Source organism: Mandrillus leucophaeus, unplaced genomic scaffold (genome assembly GCF_000951045.1).
Source record: "Mandrillus leucophaeus isolate KB7577 unplaced genomic scaffold, Mleu.le_1.0 Scaffold128, whole genome shotgun sequence".
NCBI classification, from domain to species: Eukaryota; Metazoa; Chordata; class Mammalia; order Primates; family Cercopithecidae; genus Mandrillus; species Mandrillus leucophaeus.
The window spans coordinates 4173295-4189171 of NW_012101209.1; the positions used below are offsets into that span (position 1 = coordinate 4173295).

A 15877-nucleotide genomic window follows, 5' to 3' on the forward strand; every position below is an offset into this window, starting at 1 on the left:
TATATATTTCCATGTGTATATACACAAATATACACATATACACACATGTATATATTTCCATGTGTATATACACAAATATACACATATACACACATATATGTAAAGTATATATATACACATATATATGTGTATGTAATGTATGTATATGTGTATATATATGTATATGTGTGTATGTAGTGTGTGTATATGTGTATATATTTGTACATATGTACATATGTGTAGGTGTATATATGTGTGTGTATATATATGCATATGTGTGGGTATATTGGGCTGTGATACAGAATATATTTCTCACTATTGCTCATATCAAAAAAATTTAAAAACTACTATACAGAAAACCACATTTTGTTCCCTCATGGTTCAGTCAATAGTGGTTTTCAATTTGCCTCATTAAAGATCACATGGCTGGAAAAACCCAATAAGATCCTTCTCACTTCAGTAGAGGAAATCCTACAAAACACTGGTCCATTTCAAAGGGGGCTTAAATACACAGCTCAGAAGAAACAAATAAAGAAAAAGAGGAGGAGGAGGACAGATAACTCTTTGAGAAAAGAAAGCGTCATATCCATCTTCCTATGATTTATTTACAAATGGCAGGAAGGATTTCTGATTTGCATTCAGTGCATCTGCACAGCTGAAGATGCAGACATATGAGCTCTAGCATAGTTCCACAGTGCATTTTCCAAGCACTTAACAATCATTAATTAGTTAGAAACATCCTTTCAAGGTCGGGAGACACAATAGTTCATCTCCACACAACGGAGCTTTGGAGGCTCCCGGGCAGCCGAATGGTACGGCACCTGGGTAATGACTGTGGGAAGATTAATTGGGTTAACTGGCTGTGAAGAATCTTGTGAAAATGCTGCTCCACTGCACTGTCAGATGTCAGAGAAGGCCAGCGTCCTTTGTGCCTAACAGCTGAAAGCTGCCTCCATGGGAAAGGATGCAAAGTCATTAAAACAACTATGAATTACCCTTTGCTCTCTTTTTTTCAGAATCATAATGAAGTGACAAGTTTTCTGTGGTCACAAAGTGCTGGAGTCTCTTTGGGATTAAAGTGCAAAGTGGGGCTGTTTGGGAATTGTGGTCTAAAACTGTTCCCTAGGTGGGGAGGAAGAGGGAGGAAGCAGTGTGTTCAGAGCCCAGAGGTCACATCCTGCAGGTGGGTGGGTGCTGGTTCTGGGGCAGCTTCCAAGCTCTGTCCTCATCAGACATGCACTCAGTGTAGCCAGGGCTCAGGCAGGGAGAGGGAGGAGAGAAGAGACTGGTGGGAAGCAAAGAGCTGGACTCCAGGACATTTATCCCAATGCTATTAGGGCCCACAACTTCAGGGCCCACTAACTAGACCCAAGGGGGGCTCATGGCTGGAGGCAAAAAGCAAGTTATCTTGTGGCCTCTGCACCCTTCTCTCCAGACCGGAGGGTGGAGTCTCTGCACAGCTGCCTGAATGATTTCCAGCGTCTCAAGGGCCTGCCTGTTGGTTGCTCCCTCCCACTCCACCATCCCCAGGAGTCAGAACTCAAAAAGGGACTGCAAAGCATTAGCCTGGGCAATATGACAGAATTCCTGGCACCAGGAAGCTCACTGGCCTGGCAGGGCAGAAATGTGCTCCTCACTGCCTTAGAGCTTGGTCTGGGCCCCGACACCAATGGTTTTATGATATAGAATAACTCTCTTCATATTTTTGGATGACCTCGATTTCTTCCCTTCCCTCCCTCCCTCCCTCCCTCCCTCCCTCTCTCCCTCCCTCCCTCCCTCTCTCCCTCCCTCTGTGGCCCAGGCTGTAGTGCAATGGCGCCATCACGACTCACTGCAGCCTGGAACTTCCAGGCTCAAGTGATCCTCTTGCCTCAGTCTCCAGAGTAGCTGGGACTATAGGTGCATGACACCACGCCCGGCTAATTTTTTTTTTTTGTAGAGAGGAGGTCTCCCTACATTGCTCAGACTAGTTTCAAACTCTTGGGCTCAAGCTATTCTCCCATCTTGGCCTCCCAAATTGCATGCTGTGATTACAAGAGTTAGCCATCATGCCTGGCCTTTGATTTCTTAATCTGTAAGGTGAATGGGTTGGGTTGAAACATCAATCTTTAGGTTCTGGCTTCCTCAGTGCATTTAGAATTATAAGACTGGACCAGGCTCAGTAGCTCATGCCTATAACCCTGGCTATTCAGGAGGCTGAGGCGGGAGGATTGCTAGTGTCTAGGAATCTGAGACTAGCCTGGGCTACACAGGGATACCCAGTCTCCACAAAAAAATTAAAAACATAGCCACATGTCATGGTGTGCACCTGTAGCCCCAGCTACTCAGGAGGCTGAGGCAGGAGGACCACTTGACCCCAAGAGTTTGAGGCTGCAGTGAGCTGTGATTCTGTCAGTGGGTGACAGAGCGAGACACTGTCTCTAAGGAAAAATTAAAAAAAAAAGAATTATAAGATGATTATTCTACTACTAAGGAAGTTCTGGATGGTGAGAGCAAATTTAAATCAAATGACGTTTCCTGTGACCTGTACACGTCACAGGGAGCTTCCTGTTTGCCCTCACAGGAAGGAAATGGCAAAAAGCAGCCATGTACTGAAGTAGGGCAAGATCTGAACTCAGAAAAATAATCTGGCTATAGAGAGGCCACTGCATGATCCATATTAGGGTGGATGCTGGCGAGAGCAAAACTAAAGGTGAAAATGCTACGCAAGAGCAATTTACATCTACGTTTATACTAAATGGGTTTATTATAATTGCTGTTATTATGATTAATTTCAGAGGAATTAAATGGGATCAGCCCTTTATTGCAAAGTGTTGCTGAGCTGACGGAAGTGTTATGATAAATAAGAAGGTCAAGAAGAGGCAGATGCAAAAGAAAAGTTACTCTACGTCATCTAAAAAAGAAATCTACTACTTAACTAAAAGCGGTGAAAAAAGACCCTGCTCTTTTGATGTTGAAATAAACTATAGTACATTGAAGTGAGAGCTGAAACCTTGTTTTCTGACCAATGACATGTACAGCCAGAAGTATGATTCTCTCTTCACCTCTCCACCCGCTCATGACCTCACCTGCATTCTGTGACTCGGTTTACTTTTCTTGGAAGGAACTGTTACATGACAGTATTTCTCTCTACATTATTAATGCCCAAAATATATTATTATCCAGACTTCCAAAGAAGTCAACTGGGTCCATTATTAAATAACTAACATTTGCTAGCACTCACTATGCTAACTAAGTGTATTATGCTCTTGTGGATTCCATTTCATAGACAAAGTAACCGAGGCTCAGAAATGTTCAATAGAGTGTCAAAAATCACATAATTAGAAAATGGCAAAGCCAGAGTTTGCCCCCAGATCTGTCTGACTCCAAAACAATCCACAGGGCCCAATCACATCTGGCCATATTGATTATGAGGAATTAGGCGTCCCCTCTCTGCACAAAAGTTTGTTTTGCAGACTTTTTCTTTCTTTTTTTTTTTTTTTTTTAAGCAGTGATACAAGCCCCATTGAGGGCAGAAGGGCAGAGCCAAGTGGGCAGACAGGCCCAAAATGCTGCAAGAGGGCCAGCTGGACTGTCTGCCATGTCAGCACATGGGTACAGCTCAACATGACTTCAATTCAAGATCTTTGACTTGCAAAATAAAAAGTTTGTGGAATCCTAAAATATGGTAATTCATGGTAGGCATTCCAATTCACACAGCGCAGTCTCCTGACCCCATTTTCCCATTAAGATGAGTGATCAAATCTATGCATTAATAGGTACTTTGACATTCATTGGGGGCCATATTATTTCTTTTTCTAGGCTTTACTTTTTGGACACGTCCAGTTCTATCTTAGTTATTCAGATGGAAAAGAAAAAAAATCATAAGGTAGAATTCAGTGTTTTGGTACCATGTGAAGAGAGAGAAAGAAAGACTTTGTTGCTAGCTAGATGAGTCTTGGCTATTGTCTAACTACTGTCCCACTCTCCGTAATAATTGTGAACTATTGATTAATTCTTCTTGGGTGCAGCATTGCCTCATCAATCATTAAATAAGTTCTCTTGCCAGTGCAGGTACAGGAAGGAAAGATGTATGGACTTGTGTTAAAGCGTTTGTGTACTATGGAGTGGATTTTGGAGTGCTAAGTCAATTTCAGTTTTCAACGATGCGTAAGTCTTTAAGAAATTACTCTTGTTGTAACCCAAACACATGAAATGCACGCCTCTGAAAGCACTCAGTCTTTTTTGTTGTTGTTTGTTTGAGACGGAGTTGCTCTGTCGCCCAAGCTGAAGTGCAGTGGCGAGATCTCGGCTCACTGCAACCTCCGCCTCCCAGGTTCAAGAGATTCTCGTGCCTCAGCTTCCGGAGTAGCTGGAATTACAGGCATGTGCCACCATGCCTGAGGTTGGCCTGGTTATCCTCAATTTACAGAGAAGATAGAAACTCTGGCACAGAGAGGTAAAGCGGTTTGTCAAAGTCACACAACCAGTAAGTAGAAGAGTGATTGAATCCAGGCCTTTTAAACCCCAAAGGCCATGCACTTTTCAGGAGACCCCACCTGGCTTCTCTGATTAGTAGATGCCTGTATTTTTAGTAGAGACAGGGTTTCATCACATTGGCCTGGCTGGTCTCGAACTCCTGACCTCAAGTGATCTGCCTGCCTCGGCTTCCCAAAATGCTGGGATTACAGGCATGAGCCACCACCTCTGGCCACACCCAGTCTTATAGCATACATTTTAATCACAAACAGCAAAGCCATTTAAAAATCACAAATTGAAATTCAGACCACAACATTTGTATTGGCCTGGCCCACACTTACCAATGACACCCATTTTCCTTCCTCTTCCTGGCCATTCTCCACATCCCTGCATTGTGACTGCCCACTCAGGTACTTGCACATGCATCTTTCTGCAATATCCAATGTAAAAGGGGTCCCCTTATGAAGGTCAGAATCCCAAAAAAACAAACAAAAAGGGAGCAGAAAGGAGAAGCTAGTGCTTTATTCCACAGCTGCTTCTTTCCACCTCCCAAGTTCAAGCAATTCTCCTGCCTCAGCCTCCTGAGTAGGTGGGACTATAGGTGCATGCTGCCATGCCCAGCTAATCTTTTTTTTTTTTTTTTTTTTGTATTTTGGTAGAGACGGGGGTTTCACCGTGTTGCCTAGGCTTGGTTTCAAACTCCTGAGCTCAGGCAGTCCACTCACCTCGGCCTCCCAAAGTGCTGTGATTAAAGGTGTGAGCCACTGCGCCTGGTCACAGCTGCTTCTTTTTAAAGTACACTTCCAGATTGGCCCAGCCCATTTTCTGTCAGGCACATGACAGGGCTCATTCTCAGTCTACACTAATTTCTGCTTCTTAATGTTGACCTGGCCTTCCTGACCAAAGCTTACTAAGTAAAATCTGAGACAATGCTTCTTTCAAGTAGCTTGAGACACCATAGGCTCTTTTGCAGCTTAGATTTGGGGATCCCAGCATGGAACTCTCAAGATGCCTCTTGGGCCCCATAGATGTTGTATAATTCCACCACCCGCCATCCTCTCTTCCACTTGCCTCCTTGGAAGTCCCTTTCTCTTCAGTCTACAAAACATCCTTTTTTAACTGGAGTCTCGCTCTGTTGCCCAGGCTGGAGTGCAATGGTGCAATCTCACTGCAACCTTTGCCTCCTGGGTTCAAGCAATTCTCTAGCCTCAGCTTTCCAAGTAGCTGAGATTACAGGCAACCGCCACCACACCTGGCTAATTTTTGTAGTTTTAGTAGAGACAGGTTTCACCATGTTGGCCCGGCTGCTCTCGAACTCCAGACCTCAGGTGATCTGACTGCCTTGGCCTCCCAAAGTGCTGGGATTACAGGCGCAAGCCACCATGCCTGGCCTAGAAACTTCTTTTAGTCAGGCTAGGAATAGAATTCAGTTCTCATGACTGAATTCACTCACCTCCATCTCACTTTCTTTTCTTGTTCACGGTGCCACATGACCGTGGATGGGCAGTAAGAATCCTTTCTTCCAAACTGTGATGTCCTGTGTCCCTCCCTCCACCCAGATCATGGGAAATTTGGCATTTTAATCGCTAGTATCCTCACGTCACTTCAGTCAGAATGGTCCTTGTACTTCTCTGTTTCTAGGACCTTGTGTGATCTCAAACCTGCTTGATTTCCAGAATTTAAAAAAAGGGCATAACAGAAGAAAGGCTAGAGAAAGAAGAAGGCTGAGTAATGCTGGGAGAAGAAGCCCAGTTAGAGTCAGGGAGGCCGTACCTGCAGCAGGGACTGCTGTGAGGAGAATCCTATCCAACAGAATCCTCAGCAACACAAACCACCAAGATTTCTTCCCCATCAGCTCACTATGTGCCAGGGGCCTTAAAACCTTATCTCCCTCCATCCGGCTTGGGCAACAGACTGAGACTCTGTCTCAAAAACAAAAACAAAAACAAAAACAAACAAACAAACAAACCCTTATCTCCAACCGTTGCAATGGCTCCATAACGTCAGTCTGGTTATCCATAATTTACAGAGAAGGTAGGAACTGTGGCACAGAGAGGTGAAGTGCCTTGTCAAAGTCACACAGCCAGTAAGTAGAAGAGTGATTGAATCCAGGCCTTTTTAACCCCAAAGGCCATGGTCTGTTTGGGAGACCCCACCCTGCTTCTCTGACTAGCAGTGCCTGCTTGATGTTATCCCCATCCTTCCTTTCACAGGTCTCACCAAGGGAAACATGGGAGGGCAAGGAGGAAGAATGTGAGTTCAGCATCGCCCATGGTGATGCTTAGGCATGGACAGCTGGCACTGTTCTGCTCTGTGTCTGGTGGGCAGAGGGAAGAGATTGATGCATCTTTTGTTGTGCTAGCAAAGCCATCTCTCCTCCTCCACCTGCTCACCTGTGGAGCACAGCCCCAGGGACCCTGTGGAAGGCAAACCCATGGAATGGCCATGTCCCAAGGGGAGGTAAAACACAGTCACTGTCACCAGGACTCCCCAACTGGGTATTTGATGACTTTCATTGACAGGCAAGGGCATTATGCCCCTTCCCTTACCAAGTCAGGGTGGTGATGGAAAGTTTGTTGGTGATGGTGAGCTAGACCTAGAGTGAACTGGACTCCAGTCGCCAGAGCTTGTATGTACTTGGGTAAGCCTGACTCTTAGTTTTCACATTGACAAAAACAACACACACACAGACACACACCCCAAATACAAGTAAAATGGGAGAAGTTACAGCCCATAAACTTTTCTAAAAGATCCTGCACATCTTTCAGATTCATGAAATGGTGTCAAAAATGCAGAAGACACACGCTCTTGTGTTTCAGTTGCTCGCAAGGAGCAGAACAGTATTTGTAATAAATTTATTCCCCCAAAGATTGCATGACTACTTGATAAGTTCCTATAATTTTAACACAAACTCGAGTTGTTAAAGGAGATTTAGGGCTACATTTGAAAACCTTCAGAAATCATGAAAGGCAAAACTGTGTGCTTGTTCATACAGGAACGCAGAACAGGATGGATGGATTGTAACAGTGTCCATATTTTGATTGTAGTAATGTACTACCACAGTTTTGCAAGATGTTACCATTGAGGATAACTGGGCAAAGAATACATGGGAATCTCTCCATATCATTTATTTACTTTTTTTTTTTTTTTTTTTTTTTTGAGACAGAGTGTCGCTTTGTTGCCCAGGCTGGAGTGCAGTGGCGTGATCTCGGCTCACTGCAACCTCCGCCTCCCGGGTTCACACCATTCTCCTGCCTCAGCCTCTGAATAGCTGGGACTACAGGTGCCCGCCATCATGCCTGGCTAATTTTTTGTATTTTTTAGTCGAGACGTGGTTTCACCGTGTTAGCCAGATGGTCTCGATCTCCTGACCTTGTGATCCACCCGCCTTGGCCTCCCAAAGTGCTGGCATTACAGGCATGAGCCACCGTGCCTGGCCCTTTCCATATTATTTCTTATGAATGCATGTAAATTTACACTTATCTGAATAAAAATTTTTAATTAAAAACCAAAAATCAAAACAAAAACCATGACACAGAACCAAACAGTCATCAAACAGTGGAATTAATAATTTGTAGCCCTCTGGGTTACTGTGGGTAAGTGTAATGAGCTGAGATCATGTAAGTACAACCTGGTATCACAGCTGGCATGGAGAAGCCACAGACAGGCTAGTGCTCCTGGCCTTGTCTCTGTCAGTCACAAGCAGAGCATTTCTGAATATGAGTGAACAGTTCGGAGCCAAGTCAACATAAATTGTAATGCTCTAAAAAAAGAAATCATGCCCTCTTTATTCCTGAAGAGTCCCAAGCACACACTTGGCACTCATCAAACTATGCACAATGACTAATAATCTTCACCACTGGTTTCATTTTAGCTCTGGGTAATTTCTTCCCACAGATAGGCATAGTTAAGGTCCTTCCCTGTGCGCAATTAAGCTGGGCCCATAAGTACATAAGTACATACTTTACAACAAGGCTACTACCCCGGATACATAAATATATACTTTATAATAAGGCTACTACCCTGGAATTTGGCTGAAGAATAGGAGTATTGTCTGGAGAATTATCTAACAAGCACATACAGTTTTGCCTTTCATGATCTTTGAAGGTTTTCACATGTAGCCTTAAATCTCCTTTAAAAACTTGAGTTTATGTTAAAATTACAGAAACTTATCAAGTAGTCATGCAATCTTTGGGGGAATAAATTCTTTAAAAATACTGTTCTGCTCCATGTGAGCAACTGAAGCACAAGGGTCTGTGTCTGCTGCATTTTTGGCACCATTTCATGAACCTGAAGGGTGTGCGGGATCTTTTAGAAAAGTTTCTGGGCAGGTGAATTCTCCCTCGTCTACTCTCACTCTTTTTGGCAGTCTTACCTAGGTAATTTATCTCATTGAGTCTCCTCAAAGGTAGCATTTGAAAACTAAAAAGTTTACCGTGTTTGTTTTTTTGCCAAAAAGCAAAAAGTAAACAAATAAAAATCAAACTTCAAAGTGGAGAAAGATATACTCCTGTCCATCCTCCCCCATTCACTTCTTTTCAAGTCCTAATTCATCCTGAATTTCAAATGTACTTTTCTCTGAAAAGCTATGCCAAATACTCTTTAGCAAACTTTTGCATAGAACGTGGATATACACACAGAACTTTCGAGTGGAAAGAGACTTCAGAGATTATCTAAGATTGGTTCCCCATGCGGCGAGCAGCTTCTAGCCCACCTTGCCCTTTCCTGACCTTTAGAGCAGAGCCCAGGTGGTTTAAATGATTTGTTCAAGGTCAAGCATCAGAATTAACACTCAGGCCTCCCCACACATCATGCTATTTCCTCCAAAAATTACTTCTCCCCACTGCTCCCCACTTCCACCTCTGCCCAAAAAAGGAGGAAAGAGAGAAGATCCATAAAGTCATAATTAATGATATCCAAAACATGCGTTAAATAAATAAATATAGACACATTTCTGGTATGTGCCGCATGCCTCAATATGCATCCAGCTGTAGAATGATCACAACTAAATAAGCCCAAGAGAAGTTGTGAAGTTCCCAGAATGAGAAAGTGTTGGACTTGCCCTCTTGTTTTAGAGGGTTTCAGTTTATTACTATCTAATAATGCTGGATGGTGTCAGAAAGCACTCAACCCAGGCAGCATATCACAATACGAAATCTCTTCTATGAAACAGAAACGTGGTAATAATTTTCGAAACATCAAAGTCTCTCTGAGTACACGAGATCCTTAAAACATTAAGAATACAATCCTTTGCCCCTCTCTTGCTGTATTTCATGTTAATTTCTTACTCTCAAATATTAACAACTCAATCAAGAAGTCTTCATCATCACCCCCTCACTACTGAAGCATATCATCTAAAAAATTAATTCAAGAACATAAAACTCTTAAAGACAGCACCAGATTAATTAGCACGTGGAACAACAGAAAGTCAACACGCTCAAGTAAACGCACAATTGCTGTTAACCTTCGCTGAAATAATAGGGGAAAGACTATAACTACTTTTAAGGATCATCATCTATTACTTTTAAAACCTGCAGTATATTCTTAATAATAAATGGAACAGCACAATCACTTTTCATACAACATACACACAGTTTTCCAGTCATTTACAATTCACCAGTTACACTCAAAACTCACCCCCCCAACCGCCCCCCGCCCCACCGCCACACCATCACTTCCACCTTTTATGAAAAGACAACAGTTTTGAGCCACTTAAAACAGAGAGAGAGAGAGAATCCTGGCAGAAAATAATACACAGCTGTGATAATATCGTGTTATTTTAAAATACCACAATATAGTTTTACTTTTAATAATAAAAGATAAAAAAGGAGCGTCTGTGAATAATTAGAGATTGCAGTCTGAAGCCGGTTACAGTCACTGCAATTGATAATAAACTGAAAACCCCTTGAGAGCAGGTAAATGCTTTGCAACCCTGACCCCCTCGCTCTCACATTACTTAACTACCCTGCGGTTCTTGCATTACATCACCATTCAAGCGATTGGTTCCTGCATTTTAACTCTCTCCCTGTCTCCTCCGATTAGGAGCGACACCGCAGCAAAGAAACTTCGCCCGAGTTTGCTCTTTCTCGCTTCGCTTTTTATTTGTGGCCCTTTTGCTCTGGTTGCTTTGGTTTGCTCTGCTTTTTTTTTTTTTTCCCCTTCAACCCGGCCTCTGTTCAACTCATTCAGGTCTCTGTGCTAGAACAAAAACTCTGATCGAAGTGAAAAGAAATGCCTCTTCGGGCAAGAAGAGGAGCGGAGGGGCTGGGGAAAGAGGAGAAGGAAGAAGAGGAGAAACAAAGACGGGCAGAAAGGGAGAAGGGGGAGAAAATGAAGAGGAGGAGGAGGACGAAGGCTCAAAAACAGAAGGCAGTAGGGGCAAAAAAAATCTATAAAATCAGGAGAAAAGAAAATAAAATTAAAAACAAACCTCATGGACATCACTGAGGCTGAATTCCCTCCTGAGGTGCAGAACATGAGAGCTCTGGAATGAGTGTGTGTAGAATTTGAGCCAAAGCTTAACTAGCTTGAGTGAGTCATATCCTTCCCATTTGATTCCAGGCCAAGCGATGATGTAATGTGCTGGCCCTTCTTTTGCGCCTAGCTCTGGCTCTCCCTCCGGCTGGGCTCTCGCTCACTTGCTCTCTTTCTCCTGGTCTCGCCCTCCTCCCCCTTCTCCTTTTTAGCTCAGTGCTAGTGAAGTCACCATTTAAATCTGGCAGAACTGAAGCAAAAACTTCAATGTAACCAAAACAGCCCCAGGCCGAGTTCCAGACTCAGAGAGCCTTCGTGGTGCACTTGCCCTTAGAAACGGGTAAACAAAGGGGGAAACAGTGCCGCTGGGGATGGCCCTACAGCTGCCATCAGAGAGCTCCAAGAGGGACCCGGAGTTCTGCAGGCAGGGGTCAGCTGGTTCTGCTGAAAAAAAAAAAGAGTGCCCTGTGTTTGGAGAAAGGGAAATAACATCAAGACACGTGTAGAGATGGGGAAGCAGGGAGTGAAAGACGGCCGGTTGGAAGGTCTGAGTGTTAAAAACCAACCTCAGTTAGCAGCTTGGGCTTTGGTTCAGAACCAGGTGACAGGGTTTCCATCGCCCAGGGCCCTTTTTTCCTGGAGCTGGATGGGATTTTCTGTTGCTGAATGCCAACCGCCACCCCTCCGGAGAGTTCTCGCATCTGACCTCCCTGTCAGCAAGGGCAAAACCACTTCTGGTCCAAACATGTGCCCGTGTCTGGAGCCACCAAGGGCTGTGAAATCAGTCACTTCTCCCTTGTCCCCTATGGGTCACCCTGTCATGTGCTAAAGGAAAAAGACCCCAGCCACAAGACACAACACTTGCCTCTCTGAGATCAGCACTCCACTCTCAGGTAAACCTTCCAAAGGAGAGGAAAGGAAGACAAGTCCCCCCTTAAAATCAAAGACAGGCTGTGCCCCCACAACTCAACTCGCTGGAGGGGGTGCTGGTGCGGGTGGAGCCGTCTGTGACTTTAAAGAGGAGAACAGACAGTATGTGTGTCTCTTTTTTAATTACAGAGTGAGGAAAAACAGCCTGGGGAGGTGGGGGCAGTCAAGCATGATCCTTCACAAATGACAGTGAAGCCCTTTTAATGGCTGAATTCTACCCCTCACTTCACACCTCCCCACTCAGGGTTCCACCAGGACAACACTCCAGACACTTCTCTACTCTATTAACAGGGCTTTTTAACCCCATCGTCTCTCCGTTTTGCTATTTCTCCTTACCCTTCATGCTTCCTTCAAAAAGAAAAAAGTAACATGAAAATGGGAAGTTCGCTAGGATTTTTTTTTTTTTTTAAATACCACAAAAGCAGAAGAAAGGCATGAAGCTGCAATTTTTTTTTTTTTTTGCCTTTTCCGAAAATGACCATGGCTTGTGCTACAGTCTATTGCCCCTAAAGCCTTTTGTGGCCAATGAATCAGGTAGATAAGACAAACATTTGTCTCTTTGCATGTTGCAAAGCAGAGAGGAACTTGACTTCTAAACTCTGTTTTTGGAGGAATCTCTCGGCTTATTAAAGATGTCCACTGATGGAGGTCAGGGATATTCATCTGAATCCCCTGGAATTTAAATCACAGCTTCAGGGAGTGTCACTGTACTCAGGGTGAAGAGTTAAAAAGCAGTATTTGCCCAAGGGTCTCCAGGACCCTGGGGGTTGGGGTGGGGAAGCGCTTTCTCCAGCAGGCTGCCCTTTGGTTTGACATCCTCAATTGATGCTGATGCCACAGTGGCTCCGAGTGACACCTTTATCAAGGCAGGCAGCTCTGAATTAGAGGTGATCAGCCATAATTACAGCTGGCGCCACTGAAGCCTGTGGCCTGACAGCGGCAAATGTGGTTGTTATAAAGTTTGGTCCACCATGTCAGTGGCCTGTATAACTCATTTACGTCTGACTTGCCAAGCAGCCATTGATTTTTTCTTCTGCTAAGGGGAATAAATAAAACAAAATTTTCAATAGCTTCTACAAGCCTTTACACTTCAAGGCAGGTTGGCAAGATTTTGTATAAACTACTTTTTTCTTTTTTAAATGAGCCATTGACCATCTTGGTTAATATCAAGCTATGGACTTTCACTTTCCCTTCCCTACCCCCCAAATCTCCCCTCCCCACTTTAGTTTTCTTATTAAAATGTTTTCTTTATGTTATTATTTTTAGTACAAAATGGATATGTGGTAGAGTTTTCCAAATGTACATCTTTTTGTAAGCTCAATGGGAAAATGTTCTCTGCAGGATTTTTCTTACACCATATTACAGGGGCTGGGTGAATCCACTAGATACCAGGCTTCTGCGGTTTTTCAGTGACATAGGCAAAAGGGACCCTGTGCTTTAAATAGAGGTGATGTAAAGATGGCTTTCCTGTGCCTTGCTTGGGAAGTAACAAAGGAGATGATCGCTTCGGCCAATGCCAGGCACGGACCTCAGATGAGGCCCACCAGCATCATTGCTTCTACCAGGAGGAGCAAGAGAACAAGAGGTTTGAAGGCGGCCAGTGTGCCTCTGATCAGGGAGTGAAATCGCCAATGGGTACAGTGTTTCTAAAACCCAGACAAATGCCAAGGACCCAGAAATGTCTGTGTCTGATGATGATGCCGTTAAGCCACCAATGTGTCAGAACACTTCCACATCCCAATAAAACAACTTTGGAGTGCTGGCCTGAATTGAAATCAATTTCAGAGTTCAAAGGGTCTGAATATTTACATTTGCACTTGTTGTTCAGGACATAAGTATTCCCTCCTGCCCCTTCCAAATCAGGCATTCCACTGGCTGCTGGGTGCCTCCCCACTTGAAAAGAAGCCCTACTTTCCCATTTTCCTTCCTGTGTGCAGCTAAAGAGAGATAAGATGCTGTTCCCAAAACAAAATTCCCCTCTGACTCAAGAGATTCCTTTTTCACCCATTTGGCCTTCTCCCCTACCCCATGTCCTAGCTGCTCCTCTGAAGAAGGGGGGCTTCATAGATAGAAGTCATAAGATGCTGTAATTCCAGAGGGAGGCTTCTTAGAAGTAGCCCCCGGCCAACAGGCTAGGTCTCCAGATTAGCTGGCTTGCTCAGGAATGCTTACAACACCCTCCTTTGCAGAGCGTGTCATCCTTGGGGAGAGGGTGGTGGGTACCGCGCAGCTGTTCGGTGTAACTCACTCACACACTCCCAGCTCCTGATGAAATGTTCGGCTCCGAAGAAGTGGAAACCTTTGAGATTTGAGCTCAGAGTTCAGAATGCTTTTGGACTCTTTCCAAACAACCCAATAGAAGAGACACAACTTGGATTGCAGGGATGGAGGGGCTCAACAGCCGACTAGAGTAGACTTTTTGTGTGCCTGGGTGAATTTCTGAGTTCAGACACGTTACGAGAAATACAGCGAATATAAGAAACAATGGAGATCCTTCCTAGAGAGAGCTGGGGTTTTTTTGTTTTGTTTTGCTTTTTCCCCCTCTTTTAGGTTTGAATTTATTCTCCTCAAGGAAAAGCATATCATCTTCTTTCAAACATTGTTTTTAAAATTTAACCCAAGATTTCTACAGTCCCAGTGGAGTTTGAAGGGCCAGATAATTTCAGAGTTAAATAAGCCGTAATGACTATCACATGTACCCAGCCATAAACCTAGTATTAAAAATTATTCAGAAAAAAGTGGCATCTCTTCCTTTTTTAATTTACAGTAACTATCCAGGTGGTTTTCTAAGGCCTCCTTTGCAAATTGCTTCCAGTGAACCCTCTGGTCACAGACCACTGCACACCCACATGGTGTCATTCAGCATTCCCTTCAACTTGGGTGTCCCATGTTTTCACAGTGGACAGAGGATGAGGGGCCGCCTAGGTGACCCGGTGCAGCATGCATCCTGAACCATGTGCAAGCAGGATTCGCTGGCTTAAATTGTCAGCCCCCCTGAAGTCAGCTCCAGGTGCTCCCAGAGAGAAGACAGGGGAGTGATCTGCCCTTGGTGACTCCTGTCATGTAACTACTGCACCTCCTATACCCCAACCCTGGTTCTAAGTACCCTTAGGCAATTCACTAGCCTTTCCTGTGTCAAAACCTATTTGTAATTCACGGATGTGGTAATGCTGAATATGTCTCAAACAAAGGAATGAATTTATAATGGTGGAGGCATCAGGAAACTTTTGGGGATAGATATTAACAAGGCACAACAGCCGTTTGATTAGCCCTAAAATAATATCAATTCTGCTTCCAATAGTGTTTTTTCTCTAACTTCTTAAAATGTGCAAGTCATTGTATCACTTAAACCTAAACCAATGTCTGAAAGATAGTTGACACTCCTGGAATATTTGTTGAATAAACGAATGAGTGAATGAATGAATACAATCCTCAGCTCTGGCATTATCTTTTCCACGGTCTCCTTGCTGGGCTACCAGGCTGGTGTAGGGGTGGCCATTACCCTGTGCTCCTTTGGCGTCCTGAAGCAGATTCTATCCCAGCAATAAGCCAACTATGGAGAGGATCTCTTCGTGCTTGTCTTCTTCAGCAGCCATTTGCTCCTCCAAGACAGAGACTGTGCTATTTGTCTTTCTCTCCCTAGCACCTAGCACCTGGCCCATACATAGTAGGTCCCTAAGAAATGTAACTGAGGCTGGGCGTGGTGGCATACATCTATAGTCCTGCTACTGGGGCTGAGGTGGGAGGCTGAGGTGGGAGGATCACTTGAGCCCAGGAGTTCGAGACTACAGTGAGGCATGATCGCACCACTGCACTCCAGGCTGGGAGACAGAGCAAGATTCTGTCTCTAATAATGATAATGATGATGATAATAATAGTAATAAATTAATTAAAGAAAAAAAAATGTAACTGAGCCTGAACTAGTAGCAACACAGACTGCTCGGTCTTCCCTGAATATATTCCCTCCTGAAAGTTCTTTTTCCTGTTTGTATTATTGCTCACACTTTTTCTGCAGCTTCCTTATGATCTGAAGCAT

At 44.1% G+C, this 15877-nt stretch overlaps 1 protein-coding gene across 6 annotated transcripts in view; it reads right to left on the reverse strand.

Moving 5' to 3' along the window:
• CREB5 (cAMP responsive element binding protein 5) overlaps positions 1-15877 on the reverse strand; it is a 561911-nt gene that overhangs the window by 135586 nt on the left and 410448 nt on the right. Inside the window, exon 1 of one of the 6 annotated variants that reach the window (XM_011972244.1) lies at positions 10868-11084. The exons of the other annotated variants lie outside the window; for them this stretch is intronic. Coding sequence (XP_011827634.1) covers positions 10868-10914 — 47 coding nt within the window. The 5' untranslated portion in view covers positions 10915-11084. Of the gene's footprint in view, positions 1-10867; positions 11085-15877 lie in introns of those variants that run through there. 6 annotated transcript variants of the gene reach the window in all.